Raw genomic sequence first — 26813 nt, 5'->3', positions numbered from 1 at the left:
TTCAGGAATCAGATTGCGTTGAGCTACAACAATAGCAATTAACAGAGCAGTCACAATTCACCAAAATAGTAACTGTAATTAGTAAAAGAATTTCAAGACATGAAAGACACATAGATTTACCATGTGGCCACTGACCAAAGACGGACTTGAATGGAATAATATCTGTATTATCTATAAAATATTAAAGTATTGTCTATAAAAGATTAAAAGGTAATTTCCTTTGTTCAGCTATATATAACATTTTAGAGAGCACGCAGTCAAACTTAATAAAACTATTTAGATTAGTCATGTGAAAATGGTACTCATTAGATTTGTTGTGAAAGGCCTAGCAAAAGAGAAATCGCCGTATACTAGGCCCTCCAATTTCTTAAGGGGTTTATCTAAAAGATTCGCGATATAAAGTAGTAGTCGAAGTTACATGTTGGAAATGTCGATGACCAAAACATCTTGTATTATTGAACACAGGGAGTTTTTTTTTTTAGGAACTTCAGAGTTCAAACCTAGCTTTGTTGAGAACATGACATAGATCTGTGCAACACCATATGTAATGACATATGAAGGAAAGCTGTCCAATAATAAGAAAAGATAATAGATACAGAATTGATTTGCAAAAGAGAGCAATACTGCAATTGGAATCCAAAGGCAATAATTACCAGCCACTTTCATAAGGCCATTGAGTTCAAACTCAGCAACTGATACTTCTTTCATTAACTCAGACTCCTTGTCCAGATAATGCTTTTCAGTTTCAGAATGCTTCACTATTTCTGATTCTATTTCCCTGGTCTTTTGTATATTCTGTTCAATCTCTTCATTGACCTAATTAAGAAGGTAATATAAAAGTTACAGCATGGTTAGCATCAGAAGAAGTTAAATCTCAGAATTAAGCATGTTATTTAACATGAATCAGTAATAGAAATTCAGCTCTCTGCAACCAAGTCATGATATCAGTCCACAGTCGAAGGGTATACACTTGTTCTAACAGCAAAAATATAGCATGTGCCACATCAATCACCCTTGCAGGCTTGCATCGTACCAATATCGTATTGTTGTTGCTTTTGTCAAACTTCAGATGATTTATCATAAAAGAATAGGTCCAATCGTCCATTCCAGCTATTTCACATTGTGTTCACTTAACTGAAAGGACCGGACATTCCATCTAAAACATAATACTCCCTCCGATTGCAAATGTAGGTCGTTTTAGACTTATGCACAAGGATTAAGAAAGTAGATCAAATGACCTTGTTGCTCTTTATTTATTCTGCATTGGAAAAGATAACTCATTCATTTGTGAGAGTGATAACATTTATTGAACAAGGGCAAGAAGAGAATGAAAGAGAAAAAAGTGCATAGAAGTTCAAGAATGACTTATATTTAGAGAATAGTTGAGAAGGCTAGAACGACCTATATTTGCAATCGGAGGGAGTAGCATTCAGTTTTTGTTCATGAAAAATAAAATCACTCAGGACTCCATAATAAATGGTACAGGCAGGAGCCAAGAATTGGTGCTCAACCAATCAAATGCACCATACACAAGATAGTTGCAGTTTGATCATCCATTCGCACATGATTTTTGAGCTGTGCAGTTTATAGTTTAATAATCCATTCACATACGATAGAGATGCACTTTAGTTCACCAATAAATAACTAGAAACTTAATGGTGGAACCATATTTTTATTTTTAAAACTCATTCCTGAAACTAACAAGTAAATAAATGTGACCCATAAAGCCATGGCCCTTGAATGCTAACTTCAAAACAGTCTCATGTTTAATGAAAGTCTACAACATGAGATCAAAATACCCAAAAAAATGTTCCTGACCTAGGCAACTATTATCCTGAACAATTAATCAGATTGAGAATTAAGGAAGAGTTTTTGCTTTTAATATGCGCCGGAGCAGTGTGATGCAAACAACAGCTTCAAATAAAGGTTTCAGGACACATCAAACATATAAAATGTGACAGCAACGCTCAAGAAAGAACCTGTATGCACCCATTTTCTCAGTAATCCACCTCGTATTTCTCACCTCACAGTGATAGGCAAAGAATTCGCGCACCGAATAACAGGGAGGAATATACTAAACTAAACCCGCACATAGTAGCACAACGCAAGCCTGAATTCTAGCAGGATTCAGCCAGCTCCTGTCAACTCAAAGCGTGGAGTTAAAACCAAAACCCAACTCCAGTCGGCCGCCCAGGCTCGCCGCGTAGGACGCCTGGAGATCCCATACCAGGCGGGCCAATAATCGAACCCAGGCGAGTCCAATCGTCCTGGACGAGACCTGCCGGCACCCCACTGGGCGACGCGGCGGCGACACTACCGCCGTCAATTGGTTCGACAATCCGCCGCAAACAAGTGTACGGAACAGAGGGGGTAGGCTTGTGGATTGCGGACCTTGTCGAGCATGTCCTTGAGTGAGGAGATGTGGCGGAGGATGGCGCCGGAGTCCTCCGCCATTGGGGTAACCCGCGGCGGCTGCGAACCTGAGCCGAATTGAGCTCTCGGGAGAACGAAGAATGGAGAGCGTGGAGAGAGAGAGAGAGAGAGGTGGGATCTGGTACTCTGGGTTGCCTGTATTTTCAGACTCTATTCGGAGTTGGGAAAATTCACAGAAATTTTATTGAAATTCGTTACTTTAGGAATTTTTCTGTCATGCGCACGGCCAAGGGATATCGTGTTGTATAAATTGTACTTTCCTCCATTTCACAATGTTTATCCACACCCATCATTACGTATAAACTAAGAAATACTGAAATCGAGTGAAAAAATGCATAGAGATGACCATGCTATCTCTAATCAATGCACAGATGAGAACAAATAACTCATCAGCGTTGGAGTAAATGCATGCATGCACTCAAGGACATAACAGGAAAATGGACCATAAAGCATCCTTGGTTATCACAATGAATGAATAATTTGAGACAGATACTCCCAAAATCATAGACAAATATTGCGAAACGGAGGGAGTATACGAGGAAGGCAAGGCAGAGAAACCGACATATGGGATCTCTACGCAATGTGGTGCCCACTAGGCAGCGTATATAAGAAAGAGAATTATAAAAGAGCATGGGTTACATCCAGAGTTTACAAATTCATTTTATAGTAAAAAAAATGGGACCTAATAAATTCTTGAAATTCGCAAATATCAGAGAAACCGTTTAAAACTCAGTGAGAATTTAGCTAAATTCACTCCATCAAATTTGTAAAATTTGGTGAGAATTCGACTGAATCGACAATTTAGTAACCACTCAAATTCAACCGAAAAACCGATCGAATTTCACCGAAAACCAACCGTATTTTCCACATTGAATACATTTCGAATAAATTCTTTGAAATCCGTTCGGTTTTTCCGATTTACAAAGCGCATTTCCTGAATTGCGGTAAAATTCAATAAAAAACCAAAAAAAGACACAACCTTGTAAAATTAATAAATAATTCATCTTAGCTTCAAATCAAGTGAAACCAATTTTTTTTAGTTTTCTTGTAACATGATATACATGATAAAAGTATTTATACTCATAAAAAGTTGAATATTTTCTGTAAGAAAATGTATTTTCTAAACCTAGTTAAATGCATAGTTAATTCTTTACTAATCAAAAAATTATGAAACCAATTTTTTTAGTCTTATTATATGAACCTATGTCTTTTAAAAATACATGAACTCATGAAATAGTTATTTAACATGCATGATTGTGTAAATGTGTTGTAACTAGATTAATTCATAACTCACCCATCACACCTCCAAAATAAGTGAAACCACTTTTATTTGTTTACTTATAATATGATTTATATAGAAAAAATAATGGTTGACATGAAAAAGTTAATTACAATATTGTTTCTTAACATGTTCACTTTATGCTTGTGAATTGTGTATAAATTATGGAGAAATTAATAAAACTCTAAATAAAGTTAAACTAATTTTAAAGATCATCTTAAGATATTATCTAAAAAAATATATGTTTGTATGTTAAGATTTTTCTTAACGTGATGGGCCAAATCATCCTGTTCATACGGTCCATTTCAATATTTTTCTTTTTTTTCAAACTTCCTCTCCATGAAATATGAAGCAAACGAATTTTTAAAAAAAAAAATCATATAAGATCTTAGAATTGTCTCTAGTATTTTTAGAATTTTTTATGATTTTTTTGAATTTAAATTCGAAAACCGGTCGAATTCAAAATGCGGTGCGGACCAAATTTGCCGAATATCGTGAACACACAGCGGTTTTCAACGAATTTTCAAACCCTGGTTGTGTCTCTCAGGCGTTGCCAAATGAAATGAAGGGCATGTTTGTATTTTTTGTCCATCCTTATGTAACAAAGCTAGTAGAGAAGAAAACATGTTTTGTTCTCTCTTTGTTAGAATTTGGGTGAGGATTAATACTTTTGAGGGAGAGCCAAATCAACTGGTCTCTAATACGTTTGCCTAACAAAGCTAGTTGGTAAGGTTCAAATATGCTTGAACTCTCCTTTCCATCAACTTCTTCCACTAGGTTCTATCCGATCTATCCAACCAGATTCATCCCTTCTCAGTCTAGATCTGTTGTTCCTCGTCACCATTTGATGTTCTCGTCATCGGGGGCCTTAGCGTTCAAAGCGCGATAATGCATTTTCGGGGGGTTTTTTTTTTCCATCTTCATGTTTGGGTAATAGGTATTGTTTGCTCCATGCCTTTTCTTTTAGACTATGCTCTGTGACTTCACGAATAGTTCAAAGTTTTTCTAATTGAAACGGTCTAGTCTTCGATCCTGGGCTCTTGTTCTAGTTTAATTCTCACCATATACTCAAACACTATGTAGAATTGGTACTCGTGCGGATGAGCCTTTAACTCAGTGGTAAAACTCTAAGGTGGAAGATAGTTGGTGGGAGGTTCCAACCCCTGTCCCACATAATTTCCCTTAGAAACCTCTAAAGAAAACTGAGTATTGAAGGTCCTGATTAAAAAAAAAATTGGTACCCAACTATTAAAACCGGTACAAACAAAATCTCTTAGCCTAAACCACCCCAATTTTGATCCCACTTGGCGCTGATTAGGAAGTAAGGGTACTCTTTGCCATGAGCTTATACACTTGCCAGAGGGACCACATGTAGTGACAAGTAAAAAATTCATTATTTTTCATTTCTAGCACTATGTCCATGAAGATGCTTGGTCCTGCCACCGCGAGGACCTCGAAGCTTGAGGGCTCGGTGCTGCCGGCTTGACCGTGCTCGTTTGACTGGCAGCCGCCATCGGGGCTCTACTTCATCTTCGACAACTACTTTTTTAATTTAATTAAGAGTCTGTTTGTTTAGATTTTTGTTTTTGATTTTTTTAAAAGCTGTGTTTTTTATTTTCTAAAAATCTATTTTTGATTTTAGCTATTGGTTTTTATATTAAATTTTTAACTTTTCAGCACACCATTTCTCAGAAAAGCTACTCTCAACTTTTAGTTCATCTCCTCACAAACTACTTTTCAACAATCCTGTTTATTTGGGCTCCTGAATTTTAGCCAAAAAAACCAGAAACAAAAAAATCATAAGTTATTTATCAATAATTCTATTTATTTAGACTTCTAACGGCAGAAAAGCTAGAGATAGAAACACAAACAATAAACCCCGAGTATAGTCATGAGCCGGCTGTTTCACTAACGCAGCATGGTCACAAGTCACAGGTCGTGCGACTTTTGATGCTTGAAAGGAGAGTTTTGCATGCCCCGGCATACGTATATATTAATTCCTAGCTGAAGCTTTCTCTATTATATATACACCTAATTTTAAGTAACGGAGATAGCTCCACAGTATAGGTTAATTGGTTTCCGTTCACTTGCACAAGCAACGTGATAGTAAACATGTAAGCTAGCTCCGGATTTTTTAGAATTGAGCGGGCCTCTGGATCCATGGACCTAATTCCAAACATCCATCACTGTGTTCTTGTGTTCCTTGTGTCCCGCCTGCTCAATCGACATATTATCTGTTATCCAAGCCAAGCAATTATCATTGCTCCACTGACTCTTAAATCATACTCCATAACACAGCACCATGTGGGTTCACAAAGAGAATATGATAAAAACAGAAACTGGAACATACACCTGCACACCAACATGCAGCAATAAACAATATATAATTAGCCCAGTACAATTGTTTGCCTCCAAATTAGAAGCTATAGAATGAGAAGGCCATGAATATAGTAGATTAATAGACGTCCTAATAAGACTGGTAATAACCGTTTTCTCCTTACGTTTGGAAATAAAAGCTTACTCTTAACCACCCTATCCTTCAATTTGCATTTGCATTTGCATGCGATATATAACTAGCAAGTTAATCCCCTATGCATGTATATATGGATCCAAAGAGGCGTGGCAAAACTTGTTACATTCTCATCTTGTCTACCAAGCTGCTATATATATCCAATATGAAACTGCTATGATCCACCAAACGAACTAGGCAGCTTGCACTCGTAGAAGGTCGGTAGGCTACATTCCTCCGAGCAATCGGCGGCGGGCATAGGTGTGGTGTAGCAGCGATGGCTCCGCGGCGACCGAGCATGGGGCGGCAGAAGATCGAGATCCGGCGCATCGAGAGCGACGAGGCGCGGCAGGTGTGCTTCTCCAAGCGACGCGCGGGGCTCTTCAAGAAGGCCAGCGAGCTCTCCATCCTCTGCGGCGCCGAGGTCGCCGCCGTCGTCTTCTCCCCCGCCGGCAAGGCCTTCTCCTTCGGCCACCCCTCCGTCGAGTTCATCCTGGACCGCTTCCTCGCGTCATCCCCTGATGCAGGAGCCGACCTCTCCTCCGCCGGGGACCGGGCGGTCTCCGAGCTGAACCGCCAGCACGGCGAGCTGCGGGCGCAGCTGGATGCGGAGAAGACGCGGCAGGAGCGCGCGGACGAGACGACGCGGAAGGAGCGCGCGGCGAGGAGCCCCTCGATGGCGTGGATCGATGCGGAGGTGTGCGCCATGGGCCATGACGACCTGGTCGCGTTCGGGGCATCGCTAATGGGCGTGCAGGCCGCGGTGGCGGCGAGCGCCGACCAGCTGCTGCGTGACGCGCTGCTCGTCGGCCGCAGGGGGCGGCCAGGGGCCCAGCTGGCCGGTGGTGCCTTTGACGTCGGTGCGTTCGGTGTCGGCGTGCAGCTGTCCACTCCAGGATTCGCCGGAGTAGACCTGCAGGGTTTCGGGCACGCCGTCCTCGGCCCCTCCTTCTAAAGCATCCAATGCATGTGCACTCGATCTACTTGTTGCATGCATGCGGACGCGTCGTACTTTAATTTGTTTGGTTTGGAGATAACATCACAACGCTTCGCTGTATGTTTCTCCTATTATATGAAGATCATTACGTATTGTTCTTACCTTGCTGCGCTCCATTTGTTAGCAACGATATTCTTGATTATGCGGCTCTTCAAAATGGAAGCATTTAGCTAGCCTTGTTTTTTCTCATTTTAGAGAATTTTCTCTGCGCCGCTATTGCAAACCAATTTCATGGTTTCTAGCCCCTAAGGGTTAATACCACATCATTGTAACGTGCAACTAGTTCGATGAACGAAAATGTCACAACTTGGGGTGAATCCACACTATTTCAGTAAATTAGGTGTCTAAAAAATTATTGCATTGGGAAATCTCCTTTCAAAGCGTAACAACTTTACAAAGACATGTAAACAAACAGAAATATAACGCTCCGTTGAGATCGATTAGTCTCGTCACTACTGTAGAACCCCTTATCACTACCGACTCTAAAATCCTCTTCACTGCCAGTTTTGGAGCTGACAGTGGGTAACAGGCAGTGATAGTCACTACCGGTCTGGTAGTGAAAGATGTTTTCACTGCCGGCTGAAGGCTCCAGCCGGCAGTGATGCCCAGAAATCACTGTCGACTGGTGGTTTCAGCTGGCAATGATTCCCAAAGCATTATTGTTGACTAGAGCCTTTAGTCAGCAGTATTTTGCCTCTTCGGCCTTCCTCCCCTCTCCTCCCTGTCCTCTCTGTTCTCCCTCTCTCTCCTTGATCTCTCCGGCTCTCTCCCTCTCAATACATGCATACAATGAAACATATATTTAATGTGAATCAATAATAAAGTCACACTTATTAATACATTGTAATTCATGTCATACAATGAAGGTTCTGGGCATCGACAAACACACATATATACATAATAGTTTTCACAGGTCACCCCCCGAAAAGTCGGTCGAGTTGAGCTAATCCAGTATCACTCTACTCTCTCGAGATGAGGACCGCGTCTCCACATGGACGACTGATGGTGTGTGTACGTCTGGGGACACCGGAGGGCCGATGGTGGTGAAGTAGAGGACCCGACCACGCTTAATCGACCGCAGCGTCGCCTATGCTCCAGACTCGTCGGCTTGTCAAAGACGTCGAAGTCGGACGCCTGAACGCCACTACAGTTTGAGCCTTCGGCATCCTCCGTAGCACACTAACGGGCCACCCTCCCGTGCTCATCCACAACACACTGACGGGCTAGCCTCTCATCCTCCTCCTCCTGGGCACGCTTACGGGACGCTGCTTCTTGCTCCTCCGCGGCACACAGCTGACGGGTCAGCCTCTCATCTTCCTCCTCCTCCTAGGCACGCTTACTGGCCGCTGCTTTTTGCTCCTCCTTCGCATCATCGTTGGAAGGTCATTCTGTCGAAGAGTCGTCCGATGGTACCAACTCCGAAAGCTGGTCGAAGGCCACAACAGGATCCTCCGGACCAGGTGCACTGACAGCGGGTGCACCTCTACCATGGCTTTTTCGAGGCGATGGCTGGGGAGGTGGACTTCTTCTAAGAGATAGTTGTGGAGAGGGAGATCTTCGAGGTGACGGCGGCCCGGGGTGTCGTGGAGAGTAAAGGTTCTCGGTATCTGTCCTTAGTGGAAACACTATGTAGGTATTCTCCCACATGATTAATGTGTGCTCGTTCTCTTCTATAATGTTCACCCCCTCCTCTGCGGGGTAGTCCACCTAAACATGACGGTACTATTCAACTGCCTCATCTATTTCGACCACGGCGTAGCCCTCTGGTATCGGACGTCCGTGAAAATGTCCATGGGAGCTGCGAGGATAAGCCACGCAGGAAGCCACATTGATGGTAATGTTTCTAGCACCAATGTGTAGTTCACACGGTGTCCGTGCTGTGATGAGGTCCACGGGATAAGTGATGGGGTCAACTCTCGGAACTCCCGTGGATGCACAGCTACTCCGACAACCATCAGGGCTGGAGCGTGCAACATTAGGAGATGTTGTTGGTCATTTATGTGCCCCATTGATGTATGAGGGCTTGCTGTACTTCTTGTGCTATCTTTTTCTTTGTATATTCTCTCTCCTTTTGTAGCACTTGTTCAAGCATTTCCATCATCCTAGCTTGTTGCGCCTCTCGTTCTGCATCTCGCTCTGCTTGGGATCTCTTTCAACTCTTGTAACTATTGACGTCGCCTGAGAATCCATATTTCCAATGCATCACCCCAACGCCTCGTGTGCGACCACTTGTAACTGTTGACGTCGCCTGAGAATCCATATTTCCAACCCATCACCCCAACGCCTCGTATACGACCACCGTGTTCCTTGTTTTCTAGTGCCAAGGTGAGCTCATCCTTATCCCTGTCTAGCTTGAAAAAGCCTTGTGCAGACTGCTCATGGGCTTTCATAAGCTTTTTTGGCAAGAGTTTGCATCACTTCCTGGCCTTTGGAGGTCGTAAAGTATAAGTTTTCATTAGACGAGTAAGAAGCACCCCTCCCAAGAAGGAAGCGCGTCGATCGTTCACTCCAGCCCTCCGTCTCAAGCATGACACCTCTCTCTCGCAGTTCCTCTAGCTGTTATTGCTACTTTTGTTCTTTCCTAACGTAACCACAACTGCCGACTTTGTGGGGGTAGAGGTTCTTCTTCGAGGTTGCTTTGTTCACCTCACTCAACCTCTATGCTTCTTCCGATAACTTGTACTCCGCAAAGGCTTGCCAATGATCTTCTAGTTGCGACCATTTGCTAAAATCTAGCGTTGTACCTTTCTGCACAAAGGTTCTGTTCAGTGTGCTCTTCTAATTTTTAAATAAAAAGCCCATAATCATTAACACCTTATGCTTAACTACGTCCATATTTGGGCCACAGGTCATTCTTGATTGAATCAGGAACCACGCGCGGATCACCTCATTCACCAGTTAACAATCTGTAGCTGATGGGCACGTGATCCTTAATAGCTATCCCACAAACTGACTTGTATGGCTCTAAAACTCTCTATGGTGCAGTTGGCTCCCTCCCGTAGGCATCTTCGAGGGACCTCGGGCACGATACCGCTCCTGGGATTGCTTATTGTCGTGACCCTCAGGAGCATTAGGCATCTGCGCATAAGCGAAAAAAAATATTAAGATCCTGTCACATCCCAAATCCTTAATCACACAATCAAGCATGTTGGAGCAAGAGTTCGTCTTGCCCCAGCAAATACGGCGAGAGTTTCTTCTAAGGAGGAGACTCAAGCTTGGAGACGAAGTTTGAGAGGAAAGAACACCACGATGTATATTGATGGTAAAAAAATGTATCACTCTGGAAGAAGTATCACATCGTGACTTGGTGTGGTTTCACATTTGTATCTTTTTTTGCTCGTTTTCTCCCGCTGTTTCCCCCCTGCCCAGAGGACCATGGCCTTCTATTTATAGGGTCATGCGTAGCATGGCGTACAACTTATCATAATGTACAAATATCCGGGATCTGACTAAATTACTGGGCCTTATCCTGGATAACTACCTTCTACCCTATCGGGGAGATAAATATCTACCATGGTAATTATCGTGGTGCCTACCCCCTAAAGGGGGCGAGCTAGTCGCCGATCGTGGCCTGGCGCCATACTCTCAGGGATGTCAGGATAGCCTTTATCACGCCGGGGTGTCAGAGTGGCGTCCATTAGACTAGGCCTTCCAGTAGATCTTTCTTAAGACCTGTTGACTCACCCTGCTGCCTTCGGGAAGGCGACCCGATCAGCCCGAGGCGAGGGCCTCGGGAGGCATAGAATCGGGAGGTGAAGGTTTTGGGAAGCGGGATCCCGGAGGGCCGGGGCTTTGGGAAGCCGAAGCTTCGAAGGACTAAGGTTTCGGGAGGTCGTGTTTTGGGAGGCTTCAGGAGGTCGAGCCGACGGAGCCATGGGAAGGCTTCGTAGGCACGAAGGGGTACCGTGAAAGGATTTGATGACATCGGAGATCAAGCTTTTAACAAAGGGTTTGGATATCAAGGCTCTGGAGGGACCTGGATGGTGATCTTCAACCATTATCCTCAGGCTGGTTTATTTTCCCCCCAATAGTACCCCCTCATTCTCGGGCCCCGATGTTTCAGAAGGGGAGAGGATGTAGAGGAAAAATCAACCTCAGCCTGGTATAGTATTAAGGATGCCTGATGGCAATTCTCTGTCCTTTGAAGTCGCTAGAGTAGAGGTTTAGTGTGGGTTTGGAGAATCCCACGTGTTCGCCTGGCGGGACTAGACATGCCACTACCGTATTCTGACTGGATAATGTGGGGGGTCATTTAGGGTCTTGTGCCCGTGACTCTGTCACACGCCAAAAGGGGTTTGGGTTATTAATGTGACAGGACATTTGCGTGAGAAAATGAGGCATTCGTCGTGGAGCGCTGGCACGTGTTGGAGGGAAACCGGGTATGGCCACAGCCCCCCCTAGGTGTTCAATGGGAGGACACGGCGATGTTCGTCCCGCTTCATCTTCCGGACCTACGTGGCTGCGTGGCTTGGGTATAAAGCCAGGGTTACCCAGTTGGAGTCTCCATAGCCCCACGAGCAAGCAATTAACCTTGACTTTATTATGGCATCGTCTTCCTTCTCATCCTCCTCGGAGACATTGATGATCTCGACGGCTCCTTCGGGAGCTGGACAGTTTTGATCGTCGGTAGAGGCGCCAGTGGTGATGCCGCTTCCATCTCTACAGGGGAGGCGGCTGCCCACCGCTCCGGTCTGACCTTTGGCTGGGGAGGGTATGCCTGTCGAGATCATCGATATCTCTGATGACGATGAGGAGATCGACTGGGATCTCCTACAAAGGGAGAGGGAGCCGGCGTCTGTGGGCCTGGCGGCGAAGCAGGAGGAGGCCGGGAAGGCGAGGGAGAAGGCCCTGTCGATGACCTCCTCGTACTCCTCAACATCCTTCGATAGCTTGGGAGCCAGCTACTATATCGGCTTCCGCAGCAGCAGGCCGCAGATAAGGCGCATACGCCGTCCCATGCGTGGCCCCTACCGAGACCCATAGGAGGTGAAGGCGGTCACCGAGATGGCGTACTTGGTGATGCCGTGATATATCCATGTCACAGCTGAACTTAGTCACCTTGTACTCTTTCTCGCCTTGTTTTGCTCCATAGGGAAATATCTTCTTCGTGGCAATTTCTGTACGATTGTTTTAGTTTGTATCCCCTGGATGTACTGGTTGTTTAATAATATAACGTAGGCCTTCGGGAACGGTCGTGTCTCCTTCAGTATCAAGATGCGAGGGGATCTTTCGAATAGGTGACCTCATGTGTGCGTGCTTTCGTGCCTCCAAATCATACTTCTTCATCCCTTTCGAAGGCGATGGCTAGTTTTTTCTGACGACCAGGACGCCGAGCCTTCGTATAGATCATTGCTATTTTCGTTTCTTCTCGGGGAGAGGTGGCTTCAAGAATGTGGTGGAGATGGATACGTAGGGTAACTAAGGAGAACCGGGTGGAGCAGTGGCGACCTTGTCATTCCCGGTTACTGCATACTCCTCAGGCCTGGGTCTGGTAGGGTGAATGTACTTGATGTCGCCTAGAGAGGGGGTGAATAGGCGTTTCTGAAATTTAAAAACTCAGCAGCGGATTAACAGAGTCCGGATACTCCGGTGAAGTTCAGATACTCCGGTGTCCGGAGTATCTGGTCTTATCCGGAGTATCCGGTCTTATCCGGCTTATACAGGATTTTGAAATCAAAATGAATCTAAGCAAGTCTACTAGAGACTAAGTGTTACCACATGTTCTATTAGGTGTAAAATGACTTTATCAACAATACCCTGCAGTAAAACACTCACGAATAATAGGATTTGTGAAAATTCCCAAAACTACAAGAACTGTAGTAAAACTTGAGGCACTCCACTCCATTCATCATCACACGCTCATTTGGCTTGCTCGTGTATTGATCAAATCCAAGCCCTCTATTTTGCTTATTGTCTTTGACTTGAATGGTCTTGTATAAGGCATCTTTGGATTCGTAGGTCTTGATGCACCCATACTTATCTAGAGCATTAAGCCTTTCATTCTCTTTTTGTAAAGCTCGCAAGGATTCAACATTAGTAGCATAAGCATTTACATTAACATTAAAACAACGAGAGCAACCATTGCTAGTGGAAGCATTAGAGAGCAATTTTGCATCATTAGAGTTGGGTGAGCTATTTTTGAGAGTGTCAAATTGCACTTCAAGAGTTTTATGATTTTGACTCAAGCATGACAATTTCTCTTGAAATGTGAAATTGCTACTCTCAAGACTAGCAATTGAAGAATTTGCCAAATCAAGATCTTTGGACAATTTCTCTTCTTTCTCCTTCTCTTTAGCAAGGAGACCCTCGAGTTCAAGGTTTCTCTCCTTTTCAAGGATGAGCAAGTCTTCTTGTCTCTCAAAGGTTCCCTCTAGACTCTATATTGTTTCCATTAATTCTTTTAGCTTAGACATGGTATTTTTATTTAAACCTTTAAGCAAGGACTCACAATTACCATCACTATCACTATCACTATCTAGGAGCATGGATTGTGATTTTACCTTGCGGCCTTTAGCCATGAAGCACTTTGGAGAGTCGTCGTCGCTCATTGCGCCAAATAATGATTTTGTTGGTGTAGACTTGCGAATGGAGATTGTGGCAACCCCTTCATCATCGGAGTCGGAGTCGGAATTAGAATCCCACTCCTCTCCAATGTGTGCTTGACTCGAGTACTTCTTCTTGTGGGTCTTGTACTTGTCTTTCTTGAATGGCTTGCTTTTCTTTTCTTCTTTGTCTTTACCCTTCTTCTTGTTGGGGCAATCGGCAATGAAGTGGCCAACTTCGCCACACTCAAAGCATGCCCTCTTGGATGTTCTTCTCTTGGGCATATCTCTCTTTTATTTTCCATAACCACTCTTCTTCATGAATTTTTTGAACCTCTTCACAAAGAATGCCATTTCTTCATCTTCGGAGCTCTCATCTTCGCTTGAGCTAGATTCTTGAACTTGTTTGCTCTTGCTTGCCTTGAATGCAATCTCCTTGTTCTTGGAGGTGGAGCTTAACTTGGCATGACTTTTTACTTCATTTGCTTCTTCTTCCATGAGCTCATGTGCAAGAATCCTCCCGAGCACATCACTTGGTGTGAGCCTCTTGTAATCTCTTCTTTCTTGGAGGAGTGTCACCAAGGTGGGATTTCTAGGAGCAAAAGCTCTAAGTAGTCTCTTCACCACCTTGTGATCATCAATATCTTCACTCCCAAGCCCTCTTAGCTTGTTCACAAGCACTATCATTCTATCATACATAGCTTGAGGAGTTTCATCATCCTCCATAACGAACCTTCCCAACTTGCCTTCTAGCAATTCAATCTTGGACTCTCTCACGCTAGTGGTGCCTTCATGAGCAACTTGAAGAGTGTCCCATATTTGCTTGGCCTCCTCAAGCCCATCAACCTTATTGAATTCCTCGGGGCTCAAGGCACCAAGCAACACACTTGCGGCTTGTGCATTGCGATGAAGATTTTGCTCTTGTTCGGGAGTGAGCTCTTGGTCTTCATCCGATAACTCAAAACCTGTGCAAACAATCTTCCAAACACTTGGATGAAGAGATATTAGATGCAATTTTATTTTATGCCTCCAAGCGGCATAATGTGTATCATCAAAATATGGTGCACACCTGGAAGGTACGGAGATATAAGAATTAGAAAAATTTAAACGATCATAATTGAAAGGTACTTTATTTCCCTTACCAATACCACTACCTTTGCCGTTCTTCGACGGATCATCTATGGGAGACTTCGGGCTCCTGTCGTCTTTCAGACCTTTTACCCCGGATGTCGACATCGAGAAACCTCCAAGCAGTGAAGCCTTGTAGGAGGGTTGGCTCTGATACCAATTGAATGTACTTAATGTCGCCTAGAGGGGGGGTGAATAGGCGTTTCTGAAATTTAAAAACTCAGCAGCGGATTAACAGAGTCCGGATACTCCGGTGAAGTTCGGATACTCCGGACAGGCTTATACAGGATTTCGAAATCAAAATGAATCTAAGCAAATCTACTAGAGACTAAGTGTTACCACAGGTTCTACTAGGTGTAAAACGACTTTATCAACAATACCCTACAGTAAAACACTTACGAATAATAGGATTTGGAAAATTCCCAAAACTACAAGAACTTGTAAAACTTGCACGAAAATTAAGGAGACAAATGATTTAGTCTGTGGGTGAATGTGTCGCTCAATATTTGGTTCTAAGAGGTAATTTTAAGCACTGAGACACCATCAAAACTATCAATTACAACCCTCTTGATAGTACGGCTTTCCTAAACTCAATTTCAAAGATAAAATCAAATTAAATTCTATTGAGTACTACAAACTGCTTCTCTTTTCTTTTTGAGGGACGCCAACGTTGTATAACTTCACCAATGGAACTAAAACCTGTTCATAGCTTCAATAAACTCATTAGTCCCTTAATCGTTTTGTCATCAATAAGCCAAAACCCACTTAAGGGGACTAGATGCACTTTCATAGAGCCTCCTTCCTAATTTGTTCCAGATTTCCAACTCAGCGAAGTCCCTCTGGAACCTTTAGATACAAACTCCGGAGGTGGCCCTTGACCCTTAGGGTTCTTTAGCGACTATCCGGGATGACGGTGATGATGTGTCGGAAGCGCAGCCGAAGGCTTGGCAAGAGAGTTGGTCCATGGCCCTCTGTGGCCCTTAGCCGCTGCCCAGCTCCGGAGGAATTCTGTCTGGAGCTTGGCGACAGCACATCGGAGGCGAAGCTGAAAGCTAGGCGGGAGAGGCGGTCCGCGGCCCCCTCAGCCCTTAGCGGCTTCCATGAATTGCGGTCTCTGCAATGGATAGTCAGGGGTTCCACTATGTTTTCCGTACCACGAGGCATGGACCTTTATTAAATATTAGTATAACACTCATAAAATGACGTATGAAATGTGTTTTTAAAGGAGATGGTAGGGTAATGATTTTACCTTTTACCATACGTGTTCGAGTCCCGTGGTCATACCTTCCCCTGTAGGGAGGGGGATCTTTATACCTCTTTGATCTGTGTGCGGTGTTCTTTGGAGACCAGTGGGTTTTGTATCCCTTCGGCACAGAGGCATTAGCCTTCAAGATGCCGGGGTACCTTTCCTGTTAGGTCCTTTAAGAACCTTTTCGCCCGGCGGAGTTTCCGAAGAAACATCTCCATCGTGGGGGTTTTTGGAAGTCTCTCCATTTTGCCAGAGGTTTTGTAAGGCTCTTCGTTGTGTCGAGGTTTAGTAAAGCTCTCCGTTTTCTCCGACAGTTTGGTAAAGCTCTCCCTTTTTACCGGAGGATTGGTAGAGCTCTCCGTTCTTACTCGAGGTTTGGTAAAGCTCTCCGTTTTTACCGAAGGTTTGGTAAAGCTCTCCGTTGTTAGTGGAGGTTTGGTAAGACTCTCCGTTTTTACCGAAAGTTTGGTAAAGCTCTTCGTTTTTACCGGAGGTTTGGTAAAGCTCTCCGTTTTTGCCAGAGGTTTGGTAAAGCTCTCCGTTATTGCCGGAGGTTTTTGTAAGACTCTCCGTTTTTATCGGAGGTTTTTGTAAGACTCTCCGTTTTTGTCGGAGGTTTTTGTAAGACTCTCCGTTTTTGCCAGAGATTTTTGTGAGACTCTCCATTTTTGTCAAAGGTTTTGTGAGACTCTCCGTTTTTGCCGGAGGTTTTTGTGAGACTCTCCATTTTTGTCAGAGGGTTTTGTAAGACTCTCTATTTTTATCGGAGGTTTTTGTAAGACTCTCCGTTTTTGTCAGAGTTTTTTGTAAGCCTCTACATTTTTGCCGGAGGTTTTTGTGAGACTCCGTTTTTGCCGGAGGTTTTTGTAAGACTCTCCATTTTTGCTGGAGGTTTTTATCAGACTCCTTGGCATGTATTACTGCCGAAGGTCCTACACACTATCAGAGCTACGCAATACCTTCCAGGTAACCTAGGCACTCTTGCCTTCCACGTGAACTAGGCACGATACGTCCACGATGTGTAGGCTTGTCGTGTTCCCAAGGAAACGCCCGGGGTGCACTGCAACACTGTCCACCAAGGATGTGCCCTGGCGTGTGGCATTTATATGACCGAAGCTATGCAATGCCTTCCAGGGCACGCTGGACATAATATGCCTTGCAGGAGACCTAGGCATAAGCGGTGCCCACGGTATATAAGCATGTCGTGCAGAGAGGATTCCTTGTGGTAGCATTCCTCATAGCACCGCATCCTCACATCAGGGTAGTCCCCTAATATACAACGTCTACACACTATCGAGGCTACACAATACCTTCCAGAAAACCTAGCCAGTCTTGCCTTCTAGGTGACCTAGGCATGCTACACCCGCAGTGCGTGGGCTCCACTTCCTATCAGGGCAAAGCCTACCCTCCGAGAAACCTTTTCAGGTGACCTTGGGTTTAGGCAAGCGATGCTTACTAGTGCGTGGGCTTGTCACGCCTCCAGAAAAAAATCCTCTTGGGGCGCCGCAACTACATTACCAAGGAAGTCCCTTGATAACCAGCATCTACACACATCGAGGTTACAAAATACCTTCCAGGAAACCTAAACAGTCTTGCCTTCCAGGAGACCTAGGCATGCTACGCCCGCGGTGTGTAGGCATGTCGTGCAACGAGGATTCCTTGCGACAGCATTCCTCGGACCACCGTAACTCCGCCACCGGGGACATCCCCCGGGGCGTGGCTTCGACACCCGAGGCTATACAAACACCTTTCAGGGCACCCTGGGCATAATCTACCTTGCAGGTGACCTAGGCATAAGCGGCGCCCGTGGTGTGTGGGACTAACTGTCTACCGAGACTACGCAATGCCTTTCAGGAAATCTAGGCAGTCTTGCCTTCCAGTTGACCTAGGCATGCTATGTCTGCGGTACGTGGGCTTGTCACGCCACCTGAAGATGTCCTACAGGTGGTGCCGCAACACGGCCTATCAAGGAAATCCCTTGATACATGGCAACTACACTTCCGAGGCCGCACAATGCCTTCCAGAAAACCTGGGCAGACCCGCCCCCCAGGCGACCTAGGCACGATGCGTCTGCGGAAGTGTAGGGATTTTGCATGGTTATACTAGCTAAGTTTTACAGTCTACTGTTGGCAATAAGAAGCTAGTTGTAGCATAAAATATAGCTAGATTATATAACTGTTCATGCTAAGTGAGAATGTAACTTAAGTTCTACTGCTTCTACCTAGTGACTATCTATTGAAAAAAGACTTCTAGCAGTAAGGTTGGAGGCCTCCAACAGACTCTGACCTGGCCGTATGAAAGACGAATTACTAGGTAAGCTACTTGGTGGTTAATAGCGGGCATACCTTTGTAGGAATAAGGCCTCTATTGCGAGGTCTGGTGGCCTCGAAGCCTGTGGCTAGGCTGGGAGAGGCGATGCTTGCCCCCCTTAGCCTTTAGCCGTTACCCGGCCCCAGAGGTAATCCACCGGGGCCTGGTGATGGCATGTTGGAGGCATAGTCGTAGGTTAGTCAGGAGAGGTGGTCCGCGACCCCCTTGACCCTATGCTGTTACCTAGCTCCGGGGGTACTCTGTCCGGAGCCTGATGACGGCGTGTCCGTGGCTCAGTTCTTGTTGCTGGTTGTGGTACCGTCGGTAGGGTTGGTAGTGTCGGTGCAGGGTTGAGGGGCCAGGGATTTGACTGGGAGTTGGCCCCAGGCCTCCGGACCCTACATCATCTTTCGTGCGCTCTTTCTGCGGTCATGTATTCTGCTTGCCTTCCGAGGCATTCCTCCCGGAAGGTCATGAGGGTGCAGCAGTCGTTGGTGTTGTGGCCACGCCCTGGTCCATGCCGAAGTGGTTTCCCCTAGGTCTGCTTCCCCCTTGGGAGACCCTAAACTCTTAAGTCCAGGTGGGAGCACTCCTGGGTGTGCCTCTGGGGGCGCTGAAGCTTGGAGTTGTCGTTAGGGTCGTTGCCGAAGGCGGTGTGTCCCGAAGCTTGTGGTTTCCCCGGGTCTGCTTCCCCCTTGGGAGACCATCGAGGCTGCCTGGTGCACCAGCCTTTAGGGCTAAAGTGGTTTTGACTATGCCTCTCCGGACGAGGTGGACTAGGGGTTCTTTGTGCACGGTTGGCATTGCGAGGGCGGCGTCGAAGGTGCTGGTGGGGTCCACGCACCCCGGAGCCCTCTGTCTCCTTGGAACCCTCTTTCGCCCGAGGGGCCCAAGGAGGGCGCTGGGTTGACAGGCTTTCTGAAGATGTTGGCTCGCTCGGGGTATCCCAGGTGTGGTCGAAGGGGATATCTGGGGACCAAGTCCAGGTGGGAGTACTCCTGGGTTGGACCACCCAGAACCATTAGAAGGCGGCCTGCTTGATCATGGCTTCGACCGCATCCTCTGCTGAGGCGGTAAGGTCTTCGTCGTGCAGAGGCTGGAAGGCCTCCGCGCCGTTTGAGTTCTGTATCGACCCAGGGTTCTGAGTTGACCCAGGGTTCTGAGCATAATCAGGCTTTTTAAGCATTATGTTTAATTTTGCGTAATTGTAATTCGGAATATTAATGCACTTCGTTAAAAGTCAATTGGATGAGAAAAAAGAAATTTGGGAGGGAAAAGAATGAAATTCACAGTCAAAACGGACCCTTTTTATCTAAAACGTGGGCCTCACATGTGGGCCAACTACCCCACCTCGCCATGGGCAGCAGCCCACTCCCTCTCTCTCTCTCTCTCCCACCTGCTCCCGAGCTCCAACCGGCCAAGGCAAGAGGAGCACCCCCTCTCTATCAAACTCTCTCTTTCTCCCCCAAATCCGAGCTCCAGAGAAGGAGTGGAGGTAAGCATGTGGTACCATTGCGATCACGAGCTCATAAGCCATCCATTCCTCCAATTCATTTTCGTTTTCCCAAAGGATTTGGGCCGGATTTGATGTATTTTGGTGTTTAGGGTTGAAACGTGAGGAACACCGGGTTTCTTCATCTCCTGAGCTTTTCCCTCTGTTTCCTCCTTCAACCGACGATTCTCAAGCTTGGCAAAACATCTTGGGTGAGTCTCCTAGGCTCCCATGGCATGAATGCACGATTTGGTTGGTCGAAATCTAAGAATTTGGAGCTAGTGTTGAAGTTCATGAGTTCTTGATGTTTTGGTAGCAATAGCGAAGTTTTGGTTGATTTCGGCTTCTGCGTGTGGTCCTATGTGGTAGAGGAGGTCAAGATAATGCTCTAGGTCCAAATCCCCACCCAAAGGCCACCGGAATTGCCGGAATGATCGCCGGCGAGCTCACCAAGTTCCCTCGGCCGTATATAGTGGTCTGACCATGTTTCTGGGTGGTCTGACCACCGTTCCAGGAGTCTAACCACCCCTTGGGCCGGTTTGACCATTAGAACCCAAACCTCTCTGTTCGCTAGCGGTCTGACCGCAATTTCTGACAGTCTGACCACAGTCAACTCAGCAAAACCGTTTTGAGCACAGTTTACTGTCTACTGTAACTTGTAAGAATCATAATAAATTCTATGTAGCTCCAAAAATTATGAAACTAAATTTTTGGTTTCATAATAACTTAATATACCTATTAAAAATTTCCCCAGCCATTAAATAGTTAATTAAATTTCTGAGATTTATTAATTATGTTAAACCTTCATTAATTCACTGTTAATTCATCGCAAGCCTAAAATGGGTGAAACCAATTTTGCTAGTCTCCTTATGACTTTTTCTATCTAGGAAAAATGTTTTCATGCTTTATATGTCATAATTTATGAAATTTATCATATGCATATTGTAGCATGCATTATTGCATTTCACTCATGCTCATCATTGCATGCGCTTTTCTTTAGTGAATAAGGAGCCGGAGCGTGATACGACCGTGGTTGAAGATGACTCTAATCCTCCATTTTTCTACGAGTGTTGCTTGAGCAATTATAGCAGTCACCTGAGCAGCAAGACAAGCATCTATCATATTGCACCTTTGTCGAATTGAATGAAATCTAAATATTGATAAACTATGCTTATGTATAGGTTTGCATGTATGGGCAGTCGATGTTGGGTTTTTATGGGTAGAACCTATGTTGATTGCATAATCCCTACCTTGAATTGTTCATCTATATCCTTGTAGCCTTGGTAACTGGTAAATGTCTAAGTGTCGATCGAAATGCTTAGCAATGCATAGGTCCTCAGTAGAAGACGAGTAATGTTTCGATCGTTGTTTGCGAGCTTATGGCTTACTACTTGTTCACGTATATGGTTATGTGGATGTTTGTTGGATGAGTGGTGAGTATGAGACGAGATGTGGGCGGTGTTAGGGGTGACGTCTGCCTCGAAGGAAAGTCCTGGGGTAGTTCAGGAGTGGAACACGGGCACCGTAGACCGCTTGCATCATTTAAGGCTGATCGTCGAGGTAGTTGGCTTTAGCACTTACTTTACTCACAACATGCCGATCTAATGGTAAGGTGAGCCAAATACCTTCGTAGTTGTGGCTTTGTGGGTCTGAACATCGACGGTGTGAGCGGACGGGCTTGTAAGTGGTACTAGTTTGCTCTAGGAGTTGTTCTAATACCGCTGTGCTGAGAGATGCACGATCCACACGGTTGGGACTGGTTGGGAAAGGTTGTCATGAGTACCCCCCCTTGTGTATACTTTAGCAGGTGGCACAAGCCGTATGGTCCTCGTGTTGTGTCGATACAGGAGTATCCCCCTGCAGGGTGTATAAATAGTTCGAACTGTCGCGCTCTCGGTTATGAGCATGCTATTGTTTCATTTGCACCCGGTCGTAGAGTTCTCGTTTGTGGGTGATGGTTCAGATATGTGGTTGATGGTTCGGTTATTATGGTGGTGGATGAGTTGGTTCAGTTTACTTATATGTTCAAGTACGTATGTTACATTTACGTTAAAGTTTCATTTATGTTCAATTGGTTATTTCATGGTAGAATGGCACGTTTGGTTAAGTATATGTGCTCACACATATATGTCTAGGTTGCCTACCGCATATGTTTTACTTAACCTTATGGCCTGTCCTTGCTAACAGCTCAATGCATAATCCTTAGAGTCAGAATATTATATACCCATATTGTGTAAGTCTTGCGAGTACCTTCATACTCAGGGTGCTGCTCTTAAGTTGATGCAAGTATTGCTGCTGCCAAAGAAGAGGTTGTCTTTGGCTACTTTCGTGCCTACCGATGAGGATGGTGGGCAAGAGTAGTTCATCCTACTCTAGGAGGTCGTGCTTTTGGGATGGTGCCTAAGGGCATGTGGCACCGCTCTCTCTTTTGTTGTATAGGTTTCTTCCGCTGCGTAGTTGTTGTTTCCCTTTTGCTGTAAATTGTTGGAAACCATTGCATGTTTAAAGAACTTGTAATATAATGTTAATTACTCGCTCTTTATTAAGCTATGTTGTGATGTATTATGTTGGAAGGCATGTGTTCCGATCTTGGGAACAAAATATGTGCCAGGACTACTGGAGCGGTATTCGGGTTAATCGTTGAAGTCGTGATTAAGTAAATGATCGACTTAATGATTAATTCAAATACTGTTTGGATGGTTCCTCACAGTGTGACATCAGAGCTTGGTTTAATTAAGTATCCTAAACATAATTTAGAATGTTGTTTAGTAAGTGGTCAACTTCAACTAACAACTCACTAAGTTCTATTTATGCCTCTTCATGATCAATATGTATGAAAATACAATATTATGCCCCTAAGTATAATTGCTTGTGCGTTCTGATTTTTGTTGCGGAGACAAGTGCTCGAGAAAGAAACGTATAGATAAGGGTCATATTTCCATATTCTATTGTTCATTTTGCACCATGCCTTTGAACATGCATTTTCATCATCATGTAGTATACGGATCTAAATAAGTGAGGTCCAACATAGCAAGGTAGCATTAGTTGGAGTTTGATCTTTCACCTATGTCGGAATTTAACCTTTCACATCTCTTTCTTCTCATCGCCACAACAGGATGAGAACCCGTGGCAATTTGGGAGATCTTCCCGAGGGTTCTAATGAGAACAACCCTCTGCCACCTCCACCGCCGGGCATGGCAGATATCCTAATGCAAATCGAGCAAAACCGCCAAGCTCAGACGGCGCTCCTCGAGGCTCTCGTGCACAACATGGCCCCTCAAGGCGGAGGTGGGGCCGAGCTCCGAGATGATTTCTCAGATTTCCTGTGGACTCAGCCGCCTACTTTCACGCGTGCTGAGGATCCACTCGACGCCGACCATTGGCTTCACACCATCGAGCAAAAGCTCACTTTCCTTCGGTGCAAGGACCACGAGAAGGCACTTTTCACCACCCATCAACTTCAGGATGCGGTGGGCGCGTGGTGGTCCAACTATTTGGCCATGCACCCTGCCAATCATCGGGTATTTTGGGCGGAGTTCCGCTAGGCATTCCGTGACTTCCACATTCCTAAGGGTCTTATGGAGATCAAAAGAAGGGAATCATGGACCTCAAGCAAGGAGGTAAATCATTGATGGAGTACGTGTAGGTGTTCAACCACCTTGCGCAATATGCTCAGGATGAGGTCGACACCGACGAGCGAAAGCAATACCACTTTGTCAATGGCCTCAAATCGAAGATGCAGGACCGGATGTCTGCACACGAGTTCACCGACTTCAACAAGTTGGTGAGCATGTCCCTCACAGTGGAGTTCAAGCTTAAGAACCACCAAGAGGAGAAGAAGAGCAAGAGGGGTCCGTCGCCTTTCGTGGGCGGGAGCTCTCAACATGCTCGCACGGAGAATCCATCTCCACCATCTCACATGTCGGCCTTGATAGCTCCATGACCGATGTGGATGGTGCGGCGCCCGTCTTTCTCTGCTCCACAAGGGCAGCTTGCAAGACCCAATGGCTCCCAAGTGAGCATGACAGGTGGCCCCGGCGGCCCATGCTACAACTGCGGCCGTGTCGGCTACTATGCTCAGGATTGCCCATATCCGAAGCTGGGAGCCATGGTGACCATTTTAAGGCCACCACCTGCTCAGTTTTCATCGCAGTCCTCTCAGGCTACGCACATCCCCAAGCGTGGCCAAGCGCGTCAAACCACCGCTGAAGGAGTTCATGAGGGTGACAACGTCGATTGCGAGAATAAGAAGCCGTTCTCCACCATCCAGCAGATACATTCCCATTTGATACCAAGGGGCTTTATGTCTGGCTATACCCATTAGACCGAGCATGGTGAAGCTGAAATCGTACATGAAGGGCAATACATTGAAAGAGAAGATGAAGACATGTGCACCGATATATCGGTCGACGAATATATCGATATGACGCCTGCCGGAGATACGTTGGCCGATGATGATCTAGAGGAGATGTTGGCCGACGCCGACGTCGATGATTAGGAGCAGATGTTGCATGATGGGGAGGGGAACTTCACCAATGAAAGAGAGTTTGAAAAGTTCCAGCGTATGTTAGAGGACTTTAAAACACCATTGTTCCTGGTCTGTGAGAAGGAGCACACAAAGTTGCGTACCGTGCTTTCACTGCTGTAATTGAAGGCAAGCAACGAGTGGTCTGACACAAGCTTCACAGAGTTGTTACTGTTCTTGAAGAAATTGATTCTAAAGGAAATTGTGCTGCCAGAAAACACATACCAGGCTAAGCAGGTTGTGTGCCTATTGGGGTTGGAAGTACAAAAAATACATGCATGTCCAAACGATTGCATGTTGTATCGCGGAGAGCATGCAGACATGCAAGCGTGTCTCCTCTGTGGTGCCGCACAGTACAAGTGTGACGGTGATGATATTGATGGTTAAGGAAAGAAGAAAAGGCGTCCTATCAAGCTGATGTGGTATTTTCCTATAGTCCCCCGTTTGGAACATTTATTTGCGAACAAAAGGTATACCGAACTGATGCGATGGCACGCTGATGAGCGCAAGGATGATGGAATGCTGAGAAACCCCGCTGATTCTACGTAGTGGAGAAACATCGATAGCAAATATAAGAAGCCCTTTGCAGAATATGTGAGGAATATAAGATTTGGGATGAGTACAGATGGGATGAATTTCATTCGACAACATGAGCAGTAGTCATAGCACTTGGCTTGTGACTCTATGTATCTACAACCTTCCTCCTTGGTTGCGTATGAAGCGGAAGTATATTATGATACCGGTGATAATACCAGGGCCAAGGCAACCTGGCAACGATATTGATATCTACCTGAAACCATTAATGGAAGATCTTGTAATACTGTGGAACGATGGTGTGCAGGTATGGGATGCATACAAACGAGTGAACTTCACCCTACGCGTAATGTTGTTCGTAACAATCCAAGATTAGCCAACCCTTGGCAACCTATCGGGCTAGACTGTCAAAGGTTACTGTACATGCATGCATTGCTTGGATGAAACAAAGAGCTTATGGCTGAAGAACAACCGAAAAATGGTGTACCTAAGTCATCGTAAATTTATTCGCAAGGATCACCTGTATCGCAGCAACATGAGAGCTTTTGATGGGAAAGTTGAGACTCGATCACTTACTAAGCATCGCACTGGGAGATAGGTATATGAGATGGTAAAGGGACTTAGGGTTATCCTTGGAAAAGGACGCGGGAGTACACCGGTTCCGAAATCTAATCTTAGAGCTCCTATGTTCCAAAACAAATCTATCTTTTATGACTTAGCATATTGGCCGGATTTGGTGGTTCGACACGCAATCGATGTCATGCACATTGAGAAAAACGTGTGTGATAGCTTGATTGGTACGTTACTAGACATACTTGGCAAAACAAATGATACACTCCAAGCACAGAAGGATCTGATATGTTTGAAACTCAAATAGGATCTACATCCCGAATATATGGAAGAAGGCAACAAATATCTTGGCCCCGCTAGCTACAATCTGAGCAAGGCGGAGAAAATTGCAATGTGCAAGTGCTTGCATGGAATCAAAATTCCATCCGGTTACTCCACCAATGTAAAGAGACTAGTAAACATGAAAGACTTGAAATTAACTAGCATGAAATCTCATGATTGTCATATAATGATGACACAGATGCTTCCAATTGCAATTAGAGGTATTCTGCCACCAAAGGTCCAAAACCCAATCATAAAGCTGTGTTCATTCTTCAACGCGATATCACAGAAGGCCATCGATCCGACCAAGCTAGATAAGCTGCAGGAAGACGTGGTCGAGACTATCCCAGCTTGAGGCGTTGTTCCCTCCATCATTTTTTGATATCATGGTGCATCTCATTGTTCACATTATGAAAGAGATACGGATTCTTGGACCTGTATTTCTGCATCAGATGTACCCTTTCGAGAGGTTCATGGGAGTTCTAAAGAAATATGTTTGTAACCGAAATCGGTCGTAAGGCTGCATGGCCGAGGGCTGGGAAACCGAGGAGGTCATTGATTTCTGCGTCAACTACATGAATCTCAAATCAATTGGTATGCCTGTATCTCACCATGAGGGGAGGCTACATGGGAAAGGGACGATAGGTGCAAACTCATTCCGCACTGACGACCCCGTTTCATTCACACAAGCACATTTCACTGTTCTGCAATAATCAGTTATAGTGGACCTGTATATCGAGAACAACAGACCATGCTACACACCAAAATCTAGGGAAGTACGATGTTTGGATCACACGGGAGCACCGGAATCATTTTGGCACCTGGTTACATAGACAAGTGATGGATAAGTAGATAGAGTATGCACAGTTGAATGTGTTGGCTCACGAACTGTCAATTACAATCCTCACATTCTAAGGTTACAAC

At 45.2% G+C, this 26813-nt stretch overlaps 2 protein-coding genes across 4 annotated transcripts in view; one reads left to right on the top strand and one right to left on the bottom strand.

The window, feature by feature from the left end:
• The window catches only part of LOC133885521 (uncharacterized), a 62700-nt gene that overhangs the window by 5764 nt on the left and 30123 nt on the right, over positions 1-26813 (bottom strand). The window contains exons 2-3 of one of the 3 annotated variants that reach the window (XM_062325246.1): positions 2392-2538; positions 654-816 (exon numbers count right to left, since the gene is read on the bottom strand). In XM_062325246.1, coding sequence (XP_062181230.1) covers positions 654-816; positions 2392-2454 — 226 coding nt within the window. In that variant the 5' untranslated portion in view covers positions 2455-2538. Of the gene's footprint in view, positions 1-653; positions 817-2391; positions 2630-26813 lie in introns of those variants that run through there. The other 2 variants (XM_062325247.1, XM_062325245.1) reach the window with 2 other exon arrangements.
• Positions 6496-7176, top strand: LOC133884008 (agamous-like MADS-box protein AGL29). The gene has a single exon (XM_062323415.1). It carries the CDS (start codon positions 6499-6501, stop codon positions 7174-7176), a length of 678 nt encoding a protein of 225 aa, XP_062179399.1. The 5' UTR covers positions 6496-6498.

Source organism: Phragmites australis, chromosome 11 (assembly GCF_958298935.1).
Source record: "Phragmites australis chromosome 11, lpPhrAust1.1, whole genome shotgun sequence".
In the NCBI taxonomy this organism is placed as follows: domain Eukaryota; kingdom Viridiplantae; phylum Streptophyta; class Magnoliopsida; order Poales; family Poaceae; genus Phragmites; species Phragmites australis.
This window is presented reverse-complemented; position numbering and strand designations above follow the sequence as displayed.

Excerpts from the sequence above, each read along its gene's own strand:
- LOC133884008 (XM_062323415.1), top strand. The coding sequence starts at position 6,499 with ATGGCTCCGCGGCGACCGAGCATGGGGCGGCAGAAGATCGAGATCCGG.